Consider the following 19,619-nt stretch of genomic DNA (forward strand, 5'->3'; position numbering starts at 1 on the left):
GGGGAGCCTCACTATGTGCCTGTATATAGCATTAATACAGAGCACATCATCCACAGGGCCTGAATCCGGCTGTACTGAACACTGACAGTCCCTCAGTCACTATGGCTGGGTTTACAGGATCAGCAGTTGGCCACTGATGAGTAGCAGAATTGATCAGGCGGGCTTCAAAACATCGTCTGATTGCTACTGATCCCCACCAGCAGCTCACTACTTACATAATAAAGGATACCTTGGCGCTCAATCTATTTCAAAAAGGACGCCTACTGTGTGTGTGGGGGGAGTTGTGCAGATGCTTACCGCACCTCCCGCGCCCTGGCATCTACCTCCATTCTCCTGTAATTGCCAAGGTTATTTACTTCCTGGTTCGCGCGGTGGGTGCCCTCCGACCCGGACATACTATGCTAGGCGCCTTGCGACCGCACTTCCTTGTGACGCCATATGACATGAGTGCGGTTGCAAGACCGACCAAGTGGACATACTGTGCATGCGCAGTGTAGTATGTCCGGGTTGGACGGCATCGACCGCGAAGTGAAGAACTTCAGCAATTACAGGAGAACAGAGAGAGAGGCTGGGGTACAGGAGGGGCGGTAAGCATCTGCACAACTCCCCCCCCCCCACACACACACAGTAGGTGTCCTAATCACTGTCTCATATCATCCTTACTTAGTGGCGAGACAAGGATTAGGGTGTAAGTGCCTGAGGTCAGTGATATGAAGCAGGGATTACCAGGGGTCTCAAACTTAATTTACCTGGGGGCCGCAGGAGGCAAAGTCAGGATGAGGCTGGGCCGCATAAGGAATTTCACAATCGTGGTGCATCGCCGCCTCTGCCCGCCCCTCTCACTCTTCCTTCACAGAGAGGGGTGGGGAGAGGTGGCGATCCGTGAGGCGATTGACGTCAGGAGGGGCAGAGCTGAAGCTGAAAGCTCTGCCCCTTTCAGGAAATGCCGCCGGATTTCCCCCCGGGCGATTTGGGGGCTCTGCAGCCCTCGTTTAGAGGCGGGGATGTGGCGGATTACTTGGAAGCACTGAAGCAAACTATAAGGAAGCTTTTGGTGGCGAGGGCCACAAAATATTGTATCGAGGGCCGCGAGTTTGAGACCCCTGGATTAGACTGTAATGCTGGGTACACACTATGAGATTTTATGGTCAATTTACTGTCAGTTCGATTATTTCCAAAATGTCCGATCTCCGAGCATTTTCCAATCGATTCCCTATTGATGTGAACGGAAATCGATTGGAAAGCAAATCGGACATGTTGGAAATAATCGATCTGACGGTAAATCGACCATAAAATCTCGTAGTGTGTACCCAGCATAAGCTCCTTACAGTGATCTGAGGAGGGGGGCTGCCTCTCCCACATAAGGTGCCTGTAGGCACGTGCCTACAGTGCCTTATGGAAAATCCGGCCCTGGTTGCAACTGTATGACACCTCCCACAGACTCAGATCAACAGGATCTAATATACCTTGACCACAGCCAGAGTCCAACTTAAAAACCTTTGAAGTCAGAGACTTCAATCATGCTGCCACTACCCTTTGGAACGCCTTGCCACATCCAATCAAGACCGCTCCAACCCTGGAGGCGTTTAAATCAAAACTGAAAAGCCACCTTTTTAGTCTAACATTTATGATCACATAACTTTTCCTCCTGTACACATCACTATGTACTGATCTGAGACGCTTTGGGTCCTACAGGAGAAAAGCACCTCTCTCTCCTCCTATATGGGGGCGACCAGATGTCATGTCCCCTTTCTTAACATGGTTTCCTCCGTCCTCCGGGCATTCCAAAAATATGTTACAATGTCCTCCTTTCACAGAATCACAAACACAGTTGACTAATTACACCTGATGTATGTCATATTCCACATCCACTCACAAAACCTTAGCAGTCACACCCACAAGCGGAGATGACAACATTTTGAATTGTATTTGTACAATTTCATATGTTGCTAATCAAATGAGATTAAAAAGATAAAGTTTTTAATTGCATTTTTTTAGCACTGAAGCCAATGGATAAACATGAAAAACTCTTTTAAAACTGTATTGTTTTTTTTCAGGGGTGTAACTACAGTATGCCTCCCCAAGATCTGTCAGCTACTTCTCCCAATATTTATTGGGAGCAATGGGGCGTTACCTGCACCTGGCGGCAGGACAGGTCCTCTTCAGAGCAGCTGATCCCAACCCCCTCCCCCGCCCCTAAAGCCAATCACCATGCGGCTCTCGATGCATGTCACATGACATGCAGAGACTGGAACCTCAAGGTGATTGGCTGCATGACGCGGAGGGAAGAGGACCTGTGATGTGTCGGTCCAGTCCTTTACTTTGTTGGATTGTACTACCCGATCTATACTTTATCAGGTTGTACTACTTACTAGATAGATGAAGAGAATACCTAGGTGGCCCTAGCTATCCTCTACTCCCCTTCTCCACTCCTGAACTATCCTAGCACTCCTAACACTAACCTGCCTTTAAACCTGCCCCTATGGGATAAATACCGACAAGCTGGTGGAGGGATATGAGAAGGACTGAGCATGTGCAGATGGGGTTTTAGCATGCCTCAGTAAGAAACATACTTGGGTATTATACTTGCATTACATACAGGAGTGACTCTGGGCCCTTTTTTCACTAATTATGAATTTGTACTGCAATTTACTGCAATGGCTCTGCATTTTAAAGGTGGTTGTGCCATACTGCTATTACGGTGCGATGTGGCACGCTGCGGGGAAAATATGAATTGCATGCTGCAGATTTCTGCAGCACGCATACAATTCCACCCGCCAGTGAGTGACAGCCGCACCGGACTTCCGCAACCTGTGGCTGTCCGCGGTACGGAAGACTGGATGCAGAAAGCATAGTGGAAACCAGCCCTAACTGCCGTGGCACACTGAAGAGTCAATGGCCTCTTTGTAGGACATTGATGCTGAAAGCTGAGATCGTCACTGGCGGTTCCCAGAGATAAAGGAGCTTCTGTTTCCTCAAAGTCACACACCTCAGGCAATCATCTCAGATTCATAGCAAGTCTGCATGCAATTCATTCACCTTGCTGCAGACTGCGGGCAGCCTCTCCTTCAGCTCAGCGCTAAACAAGCAAAAAAACCAACATCAAGACACACAATTTCAGACAAAGATATGTTACATTTTGAATTACTGATTTCATCTGTATAATTAAATTGAGAGAGCAGAGGGTAGTACTTTCAGCAATGTATTAAGCCTGGAGAGACCACTGTTTTTTACAGGACTGTTGTGTGCATTGAGTCAGGTCTCAGACACGCCCCTACAGGCTGATAGTGCTGTGCAAACTGTGATGATGTCACTACATTACCCATCCCTCCGACCTGCTGGAAAGTTGGTCATCAGTTGCTCTACACCGTTACTTTTACTCTGCTTATTATTTGGTGAGCTTTATTACAGTTTAAAGAGGAACTCCAGTGAAAATAAAGTTAAAAAAAGTGATTCATTTTTACAATAATTATGTATAAATGATTTAGTCAGTGTCTGCCCATTGTCAAATATTTTAAATCCCTGATTTACATTCTGACATTTATTACATGGTGACATTTTTACTGTTGGCAGCTGATGTAGCTGCTGCATGCTTTTTTGGCAGTTGGAAATAGCTTTAAACAGCTATTTCCCACAATGCAGCAGGGTTCACAGACAGGAAACTGCCAGGAGTACGTACTTTTCTTGTTTCTTGTGGGAGGGATTTCACCACAATATCAGCCATACAGCGCCCACTGATGGTCTGTTTGTGAAAAGGAATAGATTTGTCATGTAAAAGGGATATCAGCTACTGATTGGGGTAAAGTTCAATTCTTGGTCGGAGTTTCTCTTTAAAGATAGAGTAACTGAGGCATCTCTAGAGATCCCAAGTCAGAATAACATTAGCAATCTTGAACACTGGACTGAAGGTTTCTTTGCTCTACAGTGGAAAAATGCTAGGCCTTTCCTCTGTCACATGGAAATTCGTGGCTGACTGTTGCTGTAAGGTTACTAAATTATCATTTGTGTGATTATGGTCTCATGCCAGGGCCCAAAGTGAGAAACTCGCTTTTTTTTTTAATACTAAACTTAAAGAGACTCTGTAACAAAATGTTCACCCTTATTTCTTCTATCCTATAAGTTCCTATACCTGTTCTAATGTGATCTGTCTTACTGCAGCCTTTCCTAGTTGCACAGTGGCTGTATTATCTCTGTTATATAATCTAATCTTCTTTCCTCTGACGGCTTTGTCGGGCTCAGGCACTCCTTGTGATAGGATGGAAGCTATACACACCCTCTACATGCCCCCTGCAGGCTCTGTATGACTCACACACTGAGCTCCTCTCAGCCTATCACATGCCATGTCTTTTGTTTGTAAACACTGCCTAAAACTGGCAATTACAATCCAGGATCGCAGCAGGGAGTGGCAGAAACAGCACAGAGGGGCCCAGGAGAACATAATGAATAGAATGGTATGCTTTTTATTGTAAGAATTTTACAGTATGGATTCTTAAAGGAAACCTGAGACGGGGTTAATAGTGTATTTATTGAATTGTAAAAATAAATTTAAAAAAGTGTTTTTATACCTACCTGGTACTTCCTTCAGCCCTATGAGGTGTCTGGGCTCCCTCCCCCTCCGCTCTGTGTTCCCTTGTTATCCTCCCCTGGTAACCTGGCCAGTCGTGGCCAGTTGTGCGCTTCTACGCATGCGCACCCTGGCGTTCTGTGGTAGCGCAACAGGGGTGCATGTGGGGCCGAGCTGCACATGCGCAGAATAGCACAGATTACGGGGGGATAACAAGACAATGGAGGACGGGAAGGGACCCCACGCACCTCATAGGGCTGGAGGAAGCCCCAGGCAAGTATAAGTATACCAATAATTCATGTCCCAGGTTTCCTTTAACTTCTTTCTGACCGATCCACGCCAATTGGCGTAAACGCGGTGGCAGCCCCAAGACCACTCTACGCCAACTGGGGGTGGAGATTGCAGGGGATTGCGCATCCCCGCTTGAATGACGGAGCTCAATTCCGTCATCAGCCTCCCAGTGGCGATCGCCGCTAGGAGACTGTTAGACAGCGAAATCCCAGTCTATTAACACTGTAAAGCGCTGCGATCTACGGCAGCACTGTACTGGGGACAGCCGTGTGACACAGCTGTCCCCCTGAGACCCACAGGAGCGATCCGCTGTCATAGGCTTCCTCATAGGCTGAAGCCTCTGACAGCCGATCGCTGTCATTGGCTGGCGGGAGGAGGGAGGGTGGAAAAAATAAATGAATAAGACATTTATTTAAAAATATATATATAAATAAATAAAAAAAACACTGCACCAGCGATCACAGACCACCAACAGAAAGCTCTGTTGGTGGGCAGAAAAAGGGTCGGGGTGGGGGTGGTGAATAACTTGTGTGCTGAGTTGTACAGCCCTGCAGCGAGCCCTTAAAGCTGCAGTGGTCTAATTAGTAAATAAATAGCCTGATTTTGGCGCTCAGACTTTCAGCCAGGCACCGCACAAATTTGTAAAAAAAGAAAAAAAAAAGCAATAGCTGGTGTCCAAATTACGCATACCGCCCCAAGTTGCTCCAACTCGGAGGAGGAATAGTAATCAGCTCAGGCCCGGAGTTTGTGCAGGAGCAGGGGGATTCATTTTTCGGCTTCACCCTGTGCCGAGATGGCCCGCGCTGCCGCTGAGAAAAATACACCCGTTTGTGGGCTCTGCTGTGCTCCATGGCTCCCCCATGGTTAATATACAGTACTTTCAATTACTGTATTTTAACACTTAAAAATGCACATGAGACAAAAGTGATAGGGAGGCTGTCATATTTACAGTATTTGCCACAGTGTAAGATGCTCCAGAATAAAATGCACCCAGGTTTGTAGGGCAAAAACCATGGGTGTATATATATATATATATATATATATATATATATATATATATATATATATATATATATATATATATATATATATACACACACTAAGCCTGCTGTGTCCATGTTCCAGGAGCGGCTTGTACATGTTCTCCCCCAAATGGTGTCCTCCTGTGTCACCCATGTGTCCTTTGTGTTTCCTCCTGTGTCCCCATGTGTCCTCCTGTGTCCCTTATGTGTCCTCCATGTGCCCCCTGTGTATCCCCTTCTGTCCTAAGTGAGTGTCCCCTTTCATAGTTACATAGTTATTTGGGTTGAAAAAAGACATACGTCCATCGAGTTCAACCAGAGAACAAAGTACAACACCAGCCTGCTCCCTCACATATCCCTGTTGATCCAGAGGAAGGCGAAAAACCCTTACAAGGCATGGTCCAATTAGCCCCAAAAGGGAGAAAAAAATCCTTCCCAACTCCAGATGGCAATCAGATAACATCCCTGGATCAACATCATTGGGCATTATTTAGTAATTTCGCATGATCAGTACAAGCCATCACTAGAGCGAGCTGCTCTACAGGTTGATCGAGACTCTACTGTACTCTTTTTGGGCGCTTTCTAAAACTCTGTGCCCGGCAAGCGGTATACTTACTGTGTTGTGTCCCTTGTCAAATAAGAATTAACAGCCCTATGGGGCCATCACACTTATGGTGGTGTGTTGTGGTGTGACAGGCAGAGCAGGGTAACACACTGTACCCTCCAACCTCCACTGTAATCCCGGAAGTCCACTGAAAGTATGCCCCGCCTTTTAGTTTGGGCTACGGCGTGATCGTTCCAAATCACATCACACCAAGTGTACAAGGGGCCTAAACTGGTCCTCAAGCGTGCAGTTCAGCCGTCCGTCTGAAAGAGGTCTTAGTTTTGAAAGCCCCACACGCACTCCTAGGAGTTCTGTTTTACCATGTGCTTGCAGGGTAGTCTGGACCTCTGCATGTGTCAAGTCCTACCTCATAGAGCCACATTAATCCAAATGCAAAAACCTAATGCATGTTGTATTATTGTGGCTCTGTACAATTAACAAGCTGACACGTCATTGCATTCCAGCCGTTCTGGAGGTGTGGCTAGCTTAAAGGGACAACAAAGGGATGATTTGCACATTCACCAGTGATGCATTGTGGTAGACTTCATACGCTCACTCCAGCCTAAATAATTGCTAAAACCTGCTGTTTTAAGAAGGCAAACTTTTGTTTTCCATAACATTACATTAAGAGGGCTTTTTGGTCCATTGTAGCCCCCTTACACACTACTGCTTCTGGTTCACCATGAGCCTGCTGGCTGGGTACTCGGTAACTTTGGAAAGACAGAAATGCTTATGGAATGTAATACACTACTGACAGCACTAGATGGCACTGCAAGCTACAGAAAGCTCCATCAGAAGACCCATACAAGACCATGTCATTGCAAGGTGTGCAGGTGGCCATGTTTTGCATACTGTATGTGCTAGTGCTACACTACTCTCTCCAGCCATACTTTTCATTGCGTAGCCGTCTCCTTGCATTTGTGTTATAATGTAAGAATTAAAGGGACACTATGGCGCAAAACTGTACAATTTAAAATATGTGCAAACATATACAAATAAGAAGTACAGTTTTTCCAGAGTAAAATGAGCCATAAATTACTTTTCTCCTATGCTGCTGTCACTTACAGTAGGTAGTAGAAATCTGACAGAAGTGACAGGTTTTGTACTAGTCCATCTCTTCATGGGGGGATTCTCAGGGATTTCTTGATTTTCAAAAGCACTTAGTGAATGGCAGTTGCTCTGTCCCACTGACAAAAAAAAACTGTAGCAAGCAGGGAAGCTGGCCAGCATCATTGTTTAATTCCTTTTTAGGGGATATCTTTATAAGGAATAAAAACCTTGCTGAGAATCCCCTATGAAGAGATGGACTAGTCCAAAACCTGTCACTTCTGTCAGATTTCTACTGCCTACTGTAAGTGACAGCAACATAGGAGAAAAGTAATTTATGGCTCATTTTACTCTGGAAAAAAATGTACTTATTTGTATATGTTTTCACAAATTTTAAATTGTAGTGTTTTTCGCTGTAGTGCCCCTTTAAATCCTTTTTAGGGAATATATACAAAATAAAAGCTTTGCTGAGAATCCCCTACGAAGAGATGGACTAGTCCAAAACCTGTCACTTCTGTCAGATTTCTACTACCTACGTTAAGTGACAGCAACATAGGAGAAAAGTAATTTATGGTTCATTTTACTCTGGAAAAAAACATTCTTCTTATTTGTTTATGTTTGCACATATTTTACATTTTTTTGCCATAGTGCCCCTTTAACCTTGAAAAAAGCTCACAAGTACCTACCTTTTCCTGACAGTAGCGTCAGTCATGTAACCAGTGCTGCGACTTTACGTGTGCAATGGACTGGAGGTCTTCCCTGTGCAAACCCCACCCCTTTCGCATCAAACCACACCTCCTTAATTTGCTACAAGTGAAGGGGAGCAGCGTGTCAGTTTGGTCACTCCCTCTCCTGCATCCTGATTGGAAAGGGTCCGGGAGAGGTTCCATCAAGTAGCAGTGTATTTGTTGAGACCTTTAAAAAAAATAAAAAAAAGAATTCTTATATTAAAAACACTAAAGCCCGGTTCACAACATTCTGTTCGCAGATCAGAACGGATCCTAACGGATGCGAAAAGATCCAATGTTAACCTATGGATCTGTTCACATCTGTCCGGTCAAACGGATCCATTCCACACGATCCGCTGAATGGAACACAAGTTTCCTGCAGCACCAATTTTTCTGGACCACTGAGCCCAGCGGAACGGAAAACGGATCCTGAAGCCCTGCAATGCAGGGAATGACAAAACGTAATGCTTCTTCACACTAGTAAAGAAACGTACCGACAACCGTTCTATCCAGCAGAATCCACTTTTTTTGGGGGGGGGGGGGGGGGGTCTAGAGTAACGGAACAGATGCAGCAAAACAGAAATGATCGACCGGTGAATATCAGATCCATTTCCACGGACTCGTTTGTCACTCCAACGCAAGTGTGAACCAGGGCTAAGGGAGACACTAAATCCAGCTGCTGAATTCTGTTGTTTGTGAGTCATGCTGCTCAGTTTTGTTTTTGAGAAGATGCTAACTTAATCAGGAGCTCATGGCTGTCTCATTATGTTATTTTGGGGGCATGCTTGCTAGATTATGCTATTCTGGGCATGTGCTGCCTAATTATGATCTAAATTTCTACAAGTGGTTGTGGAAAACTGTTCATACATGGCCAAAGATGCAGCGAGTGTATATCAGTGTGTGCAATCGTGAACAGCAGCGTAGTGCAGAGAGTGTGTGTAGTAATGTGTACAATATAGTGCAGCAGTATAGTGTAATAATGTAGTGCAGGGATTGTTTGTGTGTAGTGTGCAGCAGTGTACAGTATAGTGCAGAGCAGGGAGGGTGTATAGTGGTGTGTATAGTATAATATAGCACAATGTACTGCAGGGAGTGTGTATAGTACAGCAGTGTGTGTATAGTGTGTAGTGCAGGGAGTGTGTACAGTACAGCATAGTGTAGTGCAGGGAGTATGTACAGTAGTGTACAGCAGTGTGTGTAATAGAACAGCATTGTGTATATATTAGTACAGCAGTGTGTAGCGTAGAGAGTACAGCAGTGTAGTGTAGTGCAGGGAGAGTGTATTGTACAGCAGTGTGTGTGTGTACACAGGAGAACAGTGTAGTGCAGAGCAGGGAGTGTGTACAGTAGTGTACAGCAGTAGTGTGTGTATATAGTACAGCAGTGTGTGAGGCAGGGGGTACAGCAGTGTAGTGCAGAGCAGGGAGTGTGTATAGTAGTGTGTGTATTGTGTACATCAGTGTGTGTGTATAGTGTGTAGGACAGCAGTGTGTGTATAGTAGATTACAGCAGAGTAGGGAGTGTGTATAGTAGTGTATGGCAGTGTGTATATAGAAGTGCAGTGCAGAGCAGAGTAGGGATTGTGTATAGTAGTGTACAGCAGTGTGTATATAGAAGTGCAGTGCAGAGCAGAGTAGGGAGTGTGTATAGTAGTGTATGGCAGTGTGTATATAGAAGTGCAGTGCAGACCAGGGAGTGTGTATAGTAGTGTACTGCAGTGTGTATATAGAAGTGCAGTGCAGAGCAGAGTAGGGAGTGTGTATAGTAGTGTATGGCAGTGTGTATATAGAAGTGCAGTGCAGAGCAGAGTAGGGAGTGTGTATAGTAGTGTATGGCAGTGTGTATATAGAAGTGCAGTGCAGAGCAGAGCAGGGAGTGTGAATAGTAGTGTATAGCAGTGTGTATATAGAAGTGCAGTGCAGAGCAGAGCGTGTGTATAGTAGTGTATGGCAGTGTGTATATAGAAGTGCAGTGCAGAGCAGAGCAGGGAGTGTGAATAGTAGTGTATAGCAGTGTTTATATAGAAGTGCAGAGCAGAGTAGGGAGTGTGTATAGTAGTGTATGGCAGTGTGTATATAGAAGTGCAGTGCAGAGCAGAGCAGAGCAGGGAGTGTGAATAGTAGTGTATAGCAGTGTGTATATAGAAGTGCAGTGCAGAGCAGAGCAGGGAGTGTGAATAGCAGTGTACAGCAGTGTGTATATAGAAGTGCAGTGCAGATCAGAGCAGCCAGGGAGTGTGTATAGTAGTGTACAGCAGTGTTTATATAGAATATATAGAAGTGCAGTGCAGATCAGAGCAGCCAGGGAATGTGTATAGTAGTGTACAGCAGTGTGTATATAGAAGTGCAGTGCAGTGCAGAGCAGAGTAGGGAGTGTGTATAGTAGTGTACAGCAGTGTTTATATAGAAGTGCAGTGCAGATCAGAGCAGCCAGGGAGTGTGTATAGTAGTGTACAGCAGTGTATATATATATATATATATATATATATATATATATATATATATATATATATATATATATATATATATATATATATATATATATATATATATATGTGCAGAGCAGGGAGTGTGAACAGCAGTGTGTATATAGTAGAGCAGTGCAGTGCAGAGCAGGGAGTGTGTATAGTAGTGTACAGGCAGCAGTGTGTATAGAAGTGCAGTGCAGATCAGAGCAGGGGATGTGTATAATGTGTAGTGTACAGCAGTGTGTGTGTGTATATATAAGTGCAGTGCAGAGCAGGGAGTGTGTATAGTAGTGTACAGCAGTGTGTATACAGTACAGCATAGTGCAGATCAGAGCAGTGTGTGTATAGAAATGCAGATCAGAGCAGGGGGTGTGTATAGTGTGTACGTACAGCAGTGTGTGTGTATATATATATAAGTAAAGTGCAGTGCAGATCAGAGCAGTGTGTCTATAGTAGAGCAGTGCAGACCAGAGCAGAGATTGTGTATAGTGTGTAGTGTACAGGCAGCAGTGTGTATATAAGTGCAGTGCAGAGCAGAGCAGGGGGTGTGCGCTAGTGTCGGCGCCCCGCCTCCCCGGCTACCTGTGCTGGGCAGAGCAGGCAGAGCTGTGCGGGGAGCGGCGAGGTGCAGCGAGCGGAGGGGGAGAAGCAGCAGCCGGGATCCCGGGGACTCTCTGCCGCTGGCGGGATATACAGAACAGATCCCCGGGGAGCCGCTGTGGCCGCACCATGTCGGTGTATGATCTCTACGTCCGGGTGAGTCTCACTCCCGCCGCTGTACTGCCAACTGCAACTTTGTGACTGCGTGTTGTTATTGTACAGGTGATCCGTGCTGACATTACTGGCTGTGCGGGGACACTGTGATCTCTATGCTGGGGTTACTATGTGTGTGATGTGATCTCTATACTGGTCACTGCTGGGAAAACTATACAGTGTGATCTCTATACTGGTCACTGCTGGGGACTCTGTACATGTGTGATCTCTATGCTGGGGACTCTGTACATGTGTGATCTCTATACTGGGGACCCTTTACATGTGTGATCTCTATACTGGGGACTCTGTATATGTGTAATCTCTATGCTGGGGACACTACATGTGTGATCCCTATACTGTCACTGCTGGGACACTATGTATGGTCTCTATACTGGTCACTGCTGCTGATATTGTGTATGTGTGTGTGATCTCTAGACTGGTCACTGCTGGGGACACTACATGTGTGACTTCTATACTGGTCACTGCAGGGGACACTGTGCCCAGTCATACTGGTCAATGCGGGGGACACTGTGCCCAGTCATACTGGTCTCTGCAGGGGACACTGTGTCCAGTCATACTGGTCTCTGCAGGGGACACTGTGCCCAGTCATACTGGTCTCTGCAGGGGACACTGTGCCCGGTAATACTGGTCTCTGCAGGGGACACTGTGCACGGTAATACTGGTCTCTGCAGGGGACACTGTGCCCAATCATACTGGTCTCTGCAGGGAACACTGTGCCCAGTCATACTGGTCTCTGCTGGGGACACTGTGCCCAGTCATACTGGTCTCTGCTGGAGACACTGTGCCCAGTCATACTGGTCACTGCAGGGGACACTGTGCCCAGTCATACTGGTCTCTGCAGGGGACACTGTGCCCAGTCATACTGGTCTCTGCAGGGGACACTGTGCCCAGTCATACTGGTCTCTGCGGGGGACACTGTGCCCAGTCATACTGGTCTCTGCTGGGGACACTGTGCCCAGTCATACTGGTCACTGCAGGGGACACTGTGCCCAGTCATACTGGTCACTGCAGGGGACACTGTGCTCAGTCATACTGGTCTCTGCTGGGGACACTGTGCCCTGTCATACTGGTCACGGCAGGGGACACTGTGCCCAATCATACTGGTCACTGCAGGGGACACTGTGCCCAGTCATACTGGTCTCTGCAGGGGACACTGTGCCCAGTCATACTGGTCTCTGCAGGGGACACTGTGCCCAGTCATACTGGTCTCTGCAGGGGACACTGTGCCCAGTCATACTGGTCACTGCAGGGGACACTGTGCCCAGTCATACTGGTCTCTGCTGGGGACACTGTGCCCAATCATACTGGTCTCTGCTGGGGACACTGTGCCCAGTCATCCTGGTCACTGCAGGGGACACTGTGCCCAGTCATACTGGTCTCTGCTGGGGACACTGTGCCCAGTCATACTGGTCACTGCGGGGGACACTGTGCCCAGTCATACTGGTCTCTGCTGGGGACACTGTGCCCAGTCATACTGGTCTCTGCAGGGGACACTGTGCCCAGTCATACTGGTCTCTGCAGGGGACACTGTGCCCAGTCATACTGGTCTCTGCTGGGGACACTGTGCCCAGTCATACTGGTCTCTGCAGGGGACACTGTGCCCAGTCATACTGGTCACTGCGGGGGACACTGTGCCCAGTCATACTGGTCTCTGCTGGGGACACTGTGCTCAGTCATACTGGTCACTGCAGGGAACACTGTGCCCAGTCATACTGGTCACTGCAGGGGACACTGTGCCCGGTCATACTGGTCTCTGCAGGGGACACTGTGCCCAGTCATACTGGTCTCTGCAGGGGACACTGTGCCCAGTCATACTGGTCACTGTTGGGGACACTGTGCCCAGTCATACTGGTCTCTGCTGTGGACACTGTTCCCAGTCATACTGGTCTCTGCAGGGAACACTGTGCCCAGTCATACTGGTCCCTGCGGGGGACACTGTGCCCAGTCATACTGGTCTATGCAGGGGACACTGTGCCCAGTCATACTGGTCTCTGCAGGGGACACTGTGCCCAGTCATACTGGTCACTGTAGGGGACACTGTGCCCAGTCATACTGGTCTCTGCTGTGGACACTGTGCCCAGTCATACTGGTCTCTGCAGAGAACACTGTGCCCAGTCATACTGGTCCCTGCGGGGGACACTGTGCCCAGTCATACTGGTCCCTGCGGGGGACACTGTGCCCAGTCATACTGGTCTCTGCGGGGGACACTGTGCCCAGTCATACTGGTCCCTGCAGGGGACACTGTGCCCAGTCATACTGGTCTCTGCTGGGGACACTGTGCCCAGTCATACTGGTCTCTGCTGGGGACACTGTGCCCAGTCATACTGGTCACTGCGGGGCACACTGCGCCCAGTCATACTGGTCTCTGCAGGGGACACTGTGCCCAGTCATACTGGTCTCTGCTGGGGACACTGTGCCCAGTCATACTGGTCTCTGCAGGGGACACTGTGCCCAGTCATACTGGTCACTGCTGGGGACACTGTGCAGGTGACATAGACACATGACTGTCACCCATGGGTCACATCCAGGCTGTAGCGTTGTATGTGTGACATTTGTCTGCACTGCCCTAGGACTGGAGTTACCTGTACTACCAGTGTCATGTTTAATAGCTCCTAGGAAGTGGCTTGCCTTGATTTGAATATGAATGTCCCTGTGTCACCAGACTGCTGCCAGGCCTGCACTGCTGGCACTTCTGCAGATTGATGGGACACACAAGTCTTGACTGGGCACCTCTGCTTGTATTATTGGCTTGCACAGTAACGCGGTGACAATCTGCGGTCACACACAAGACTGCCACCGACATTCCAGGATGACAACTATCAACAAGCCTTATATACATAAAAAACTTGTATAAATCTTTCTGTTGATTATTGCAGAGTGTGCCAGAGGGCAGCAGGCTGTAGTGCGAGGATATATGCTGGTTATATTGTATAGAGTTTAACCAAACTGACTGACTTTTTTTCCTTTCAATTTAATTTTCTTTAAAGAGAATCTGTAAGGAGAAAACGTGCCCCTGGGGGTTACTTACCTCGGGAGGGAAAAGCCTCAGGATCCTAATGTTGTTTCCTCCGTCCTGTGCAGCCCCAATCCAGCGCTGCCCCCCACCCCAAATCCCTAGACAAGCTCAGTGCAGTAGCGCCTGCAGCTTGCAACAATACTTACCTTTGGGATCCAGCGCAGGATAAAGACGAGCCCGATCGGGTCCGCTGTACTGCGCAGGCTCGAGACGCCTGCATCTGCGCAGTAGAGCAGACTTGATCAGGCTCAGCTATTTGCGGCGGAGCCCAATGGGAAGCTGGTACTGTGCCTGCACTGGATCCCAAAGGTCTGGTCTGTCTGGGGGTGCCAGCGCTGGATCCGTGCTGCACAGGAGGACAAGGGAAGGAGGACAAGGTTTTTTTTTAATTGATTTTGGAACCTCAGAAAACCTTAGATGGGGGGTATAAAAAAAATTATATATACCTGGGGCTTCTTCCAGCCCCCTCCAGTGGATCCCTGCCTGGATCCTCCACAATTCGACCTCGAAAGCCCTTCAATCTGGGGCATACAGCGTATGTGTGGGCCGGCTGTACGCGCACCCACGCCACTCTCCCGTCACCGGGAGCTGATTGTGGAGGATCTAGGCCAATGATGGCTAACCTTGGCACTCCAGCTGTGACAAAACTACAAATCCCATCATGCCTCTGCCTCCCCGAGTTATGCTTAGAGCTGTCAGTGTATTGCAAAGTCTCATGGGACTTGTAGTTCCACCACAGCTGGAGTGCCAAGGTTAGCCATCACTGACTGGGGGCGCAGGAGGACGGCCGGGGAGTGATCAGCCTGGAGGGGGCTGGAGGAAGCCCCAGGGATGTATAATTTTTTTGTATTCCACCATTCCCATTTTGCTGCAAAATTACCTGACTTCCTAGGGTGGATTTATTATTATTATTATTGTTGTTGTTATTGTTATTATTATTAATTGCAGAATGTGTATGATAAGTTGAATGTTCCATAGGCAGTGTTCTCCCCAGGCTCTTTTAGCCGGGTGCTCCACCCAGCTAGATTTGGTGACCACCCGGCTGTCATCGGCTCACTTTCTCACCTCCTCCTCCTATGCTGTAAGCAGAGTTGCCCTGCATTTTCAACTCGCCCCACCCGGCTACTTTTTTATGCCACCCGGCTACTATTTCATGCCACCCGGCTGGAAAAAAATTCTGGGGAGAACACTGCATAGGATTTGTTTGAGCACATTAGATATTTGGAGCATTTCCATAAACGAATGCTGTGTTCACATATTGGATGAAACTTGGCCAAGGCAGCCGTTTCTGCTGATAATCTTTCTAGCAGGTGTACAGCAATCCCCATTGCCTCATCCGGTGATCACCGTGGCGGATTGACTTGACCAAGCGCTATCGTGTCGCTTCGTCATTCCTCCCTTCTCGCCTAGCAACAGGACCCGCGGCTAGGGATGTGTCTGTACAGCCTCCGTCCTGCAGTGTTGCCCGAGGGATTGGATCCCGATCCCCGCTGGGTAACATGCCTCGTACATCTATACAAGGCTTTAGACTGATTGGTTGTCCCCCCTCCTCCGTTAAACAATAGGTGCTCCTTAACGGTACCATTTTTTCATCAGATGCGATCTTTCAACGCACTTTTTACAATTATAAGTAATCGGAAGGTAATTATCGATTCTTCTCAGATACGTTCGTAAAATCCAACTTTCGGATCGATGATAAAAAATTGTACCGTTAATGGGCACATTATGTTGGATGTTGTTTCCAATCGAATACCGTAATCGTACAAAAAGGCAGAAAATAACTTTCAAACAAGATTTTTACTGTATTCGGTCAATTTACTATTAGTTTCACTAAAACGTGTGTGACGTACATTAATCATAAGTTCCTGTGGAATAATCGATCTGTAAGATTGATTGCTTTGATAGAAATCAATGAATGATGATGGATTAACCTGTGTTGTTGACAGTAGCGGTATATAATAATGACACCCTCTCCCTTCTGTATGAACTGCTAGGAATGTTCAAAGACATGTTCAGGAGGAACTGGAGTGTAAATAACCTAATTCATAAAATTGTTTATTTTTTTTATAATATGCATTTATTAATGAATTATTTAGTCAGTGTTTGCCCATTCATCCCGATTTACTGTACATTCTGAAATGTATCACAGGCAGGGAAATATTTTGTCCTGTCAGGTGATCTTTGTGGAATGTTTGCTTTCTGAGAATTCTAAAGCCAGTAGAAAATATACCTCGTCTCCCAAAATGCTCTGGAGGATGGGATCGGATTTTTACTTTCGATCGAGAAAATGATCGTACGTGGGTAAAAAAATATACAGCGTACTGATTGTCAGCGTCCGTTCCCAAACTCAAAATCTCAGTTTCTCAGTCGGAAGCAGATCGGACATGCCGGAAAATATTGATCGAAATACTGTCCATTGTTCCATGTGTATGTCCTTTCTGTTTATTTTTAATCGATACGCAATCGGAAAAGTCACCAGAAATGTGATTGGGATTTGGAAAAACATGCATATGTTTGTATGCTAGCTTTTTTCTATATCAGATCGATGTCAGATCTGAATGTCGATGTGATCATTCGCTCTGATAGGATCTGAAGTGAAAATTGCACGGTGTGTACCAAGGTTTAGACACAAAGCTTGCTCACTACCTTACCTTGTTTTCCTCCCCTATTCTAGTGCCCCGAATATAAACAGGGCAGTAGAGTCAGAGTAGAGGCGTCGGAGGCAGAGCCATTTTGGGTATCTGGAGTCGGAGATGGTGGTTTCATAAACTGAGGAGTCGGAATTGGGTGATTTTTCTACCTACTCTATAGCCTTGCAATGGCTGTGGAGTCAGTCGAGGAGTCGGAGCAATTTTGGGTATCTGTAGTCTGAGTTGGAGTCGGTGGTTTCATAAACTGAGGAGTCGGAGTTAGAGCCCGATGATTTTGACTCCATAACATTGATGGCAGGGTTTTTCTCAAGTGATGTGCGATGAGAAGGAAGCACCATTGATGTTTCCAAGGTTAGGTGCTTACAGTAGTGTCAGGGGAAGATTGTATAGAGCAATGGTGGACTTCGTAGGGTGCACATATCCAATTTTGATTGGCCAATCTTTGATCAATATTATCACCTCCATGTTGCTTACCTACACAGTCTGATCAAAGTATCAAAATCTGTTGGCCCTCATAATACATGGAGGTAGTAAAATTGGTCAGTGATTGGCCAATGAAAATTGAATGTGGCTTAGGTTCCAAGGCTATCCAGCTTGATGGTGGTGTCATGCGACATGGAAGTTGAAGACCTTTGCAGTTAATTGGTGTGTGTGTGGGTGGGGGGGGGGGGATTTAACAGTGGTAGGCTACCCAGGTAGTTGGGGGAATGTAGGGAATAGTGGTATGAAAATTTGATTTCCTGGGTATGAACTTACAGTGGTCTAAAAGTCAGCATTTCTACTCTAAAATATTCCTTACAGCTCTAAAGCTACTATCCCAGAAAAAAAAAACGTTAGTAGAACGTCATTGGAACAGTTAAAAACAGCACCTTGTTCAGCCATGGAAAGGCCATTCAGCTTGAGATCCGCATCCAGACTGGAAATAACAGTATCTTTGTTTATATTCCAATATTGTTACATGTGTGTATCAACAACTAAAAACAATCTGAGAAGCTGTCTGTGCTGCAGGCATACACACAGTTCCCAGCAGCTCACTAGAAGATTTTAATATATAATAAAAAGCAGCTGGAATAAAGTAAATTTATTTCACTTACTCCTGAAAGTCTTTGTGCTGCTCGCTGTCGGGGGTCCTTTCTGTTCCCCTGTTTTACTCTTTTTTTTAGGACTTGGTTCGCATGAGAATGGCAAACATTTTTTTTTGTTCATTTTGCTGGTCCAGAATCAACATAGATGTCAACAAATCCTATGTTAATAGGATCCGTTCACACATGTCAGTTTGCAATGGACCTACTGGATCCTTCTGGGTTACAGAAATGCAAACTCCCAAACTGCAAGTCAAGCGAATGCCTTTGTCATAGACGCTCATGGTGAAAGCGCATCTGCCTCCACACTCAATGGTGGATTTCTGGAAGGCCACAGAGGCCCAGGCCTTGGGCGACAGCTGGCTAAGGAGTGGCTGGACATGGAAGAGGGATTGCTGTATGTGGAAGAAGAGTCTGCAAATAAGGAGCAACACGTGGAAATAGGGAGCTGTTGCCTAAGGGATCTGTACAGAACTGAAGGAGGCTGCTGTAGATGAAGGTCAGCCATGGAAGAGGGGGCTGCACAAGGAAGGGAACCCATAAGAAAGTTGGCCTAGGAGTGGAAACAGTATAAATCCAGCCTTGTCCACACTCCAATCAACCAATATAGCAGAAACTGCACTGTCCTCTCCGGTTGGCCGCTGGAGATCCAGATCAAGTGTGAACCGAGCCTAGCGTTTGACTGGCTATTCACTTTAATACACTGTGCATGAAGCAAACACTTTTCAACTGGGGGTGTCTGAGTTTTTGACCCACACATGCCCAGTAAAAGGAAATTCATGAAAGAAAGAACATATGGGCAAGCGTCATCATTCACTTAGCATGTGTGTGTTCAGAACTTGCGCATGCCCAGTTCAGATCCGCTTGTTCCCAGCCTGGTGAACGTCTGGGGCGCTGTGAGCAAAAAGCTTCATGGAACAGGGGACAGGAGAACAGGAGAAAACACCTACCCTGCTCTCTATTTCATCCTTCACTGCTTAGCCTGCTTGTTATCAGCCCTGATTAAGTCCCCAACTAAGCATCCAGTCTGGCTTTGCTCAGGAATCATTATAGCCAAGTCATTATAGCAGAGCCAGAAGAGGGTAGGCTTGGACTTGAAAAGACATCAGAGAAGACAGACTTGGCTATAAAGATTCCTGAGCAAAGCCAGACTGAATGCTCTGTCGGGGATTTTATCAGGGCTGATGAGAAGCAGGCTGAGCAGTGAAGGATGAAGCAGAGAGCAGGGTAGGTGTTTTCTCTAATGTTCCCACTGATATACAGTATATGGTAAAATACATGAGGGTGCTTCGTCTCTTGTTCACTTTTTAAGCTTGCAAAATGTGTGTCACTTCTGTGTATAGATGTGAGGAGAATACAGGTGTGATATGTGT

The 19,619-nt window shown here is 46.7% G+C and overlaps 1 protein-coding gene across 2 annotated transcripts in view; it reads left to right on the forward strand.

The window, feature by feature from the left end:
• Positions 1-11,291: 11,291 nt before the first annotated feature.
• MYO5B (myosin VB) overlaps positions 11,292-19,619 on the forward strand; it is a 337,992-nt gene continuing 329,664 nt past the window's right edge. For both annotated transcript variants that reach the window (XM_068251374.1, XM_068251375.1), the window contains exon 1: positions 11,292-11,479. In XM_068251374.1, the coding sequence (XP_068107475.1) occupies positions 11,453-11,479 (27 nt within the window). In that variant the 5' untranslated portion in view covers positions 11,292-11,452. The remainder of the gene's footprint in view (positions 11,480-19,619) is intronic.

This window comes from Hyperolius riggenbachi, chromosome 1 (assembly GCF_040937935.1).
Source record: "Hyperolius riggenbachi isolate aHypRig1 chromosome 1, aHypRig1.pri, whole genome shotgun sequence".
Classification (NCBI taxonomy): Eukaryota; Metazoa; Chordata; class Amphibia; order Anura; family Hyperoliidae; genus Hyperolius; species Hyperolius riggenbachi.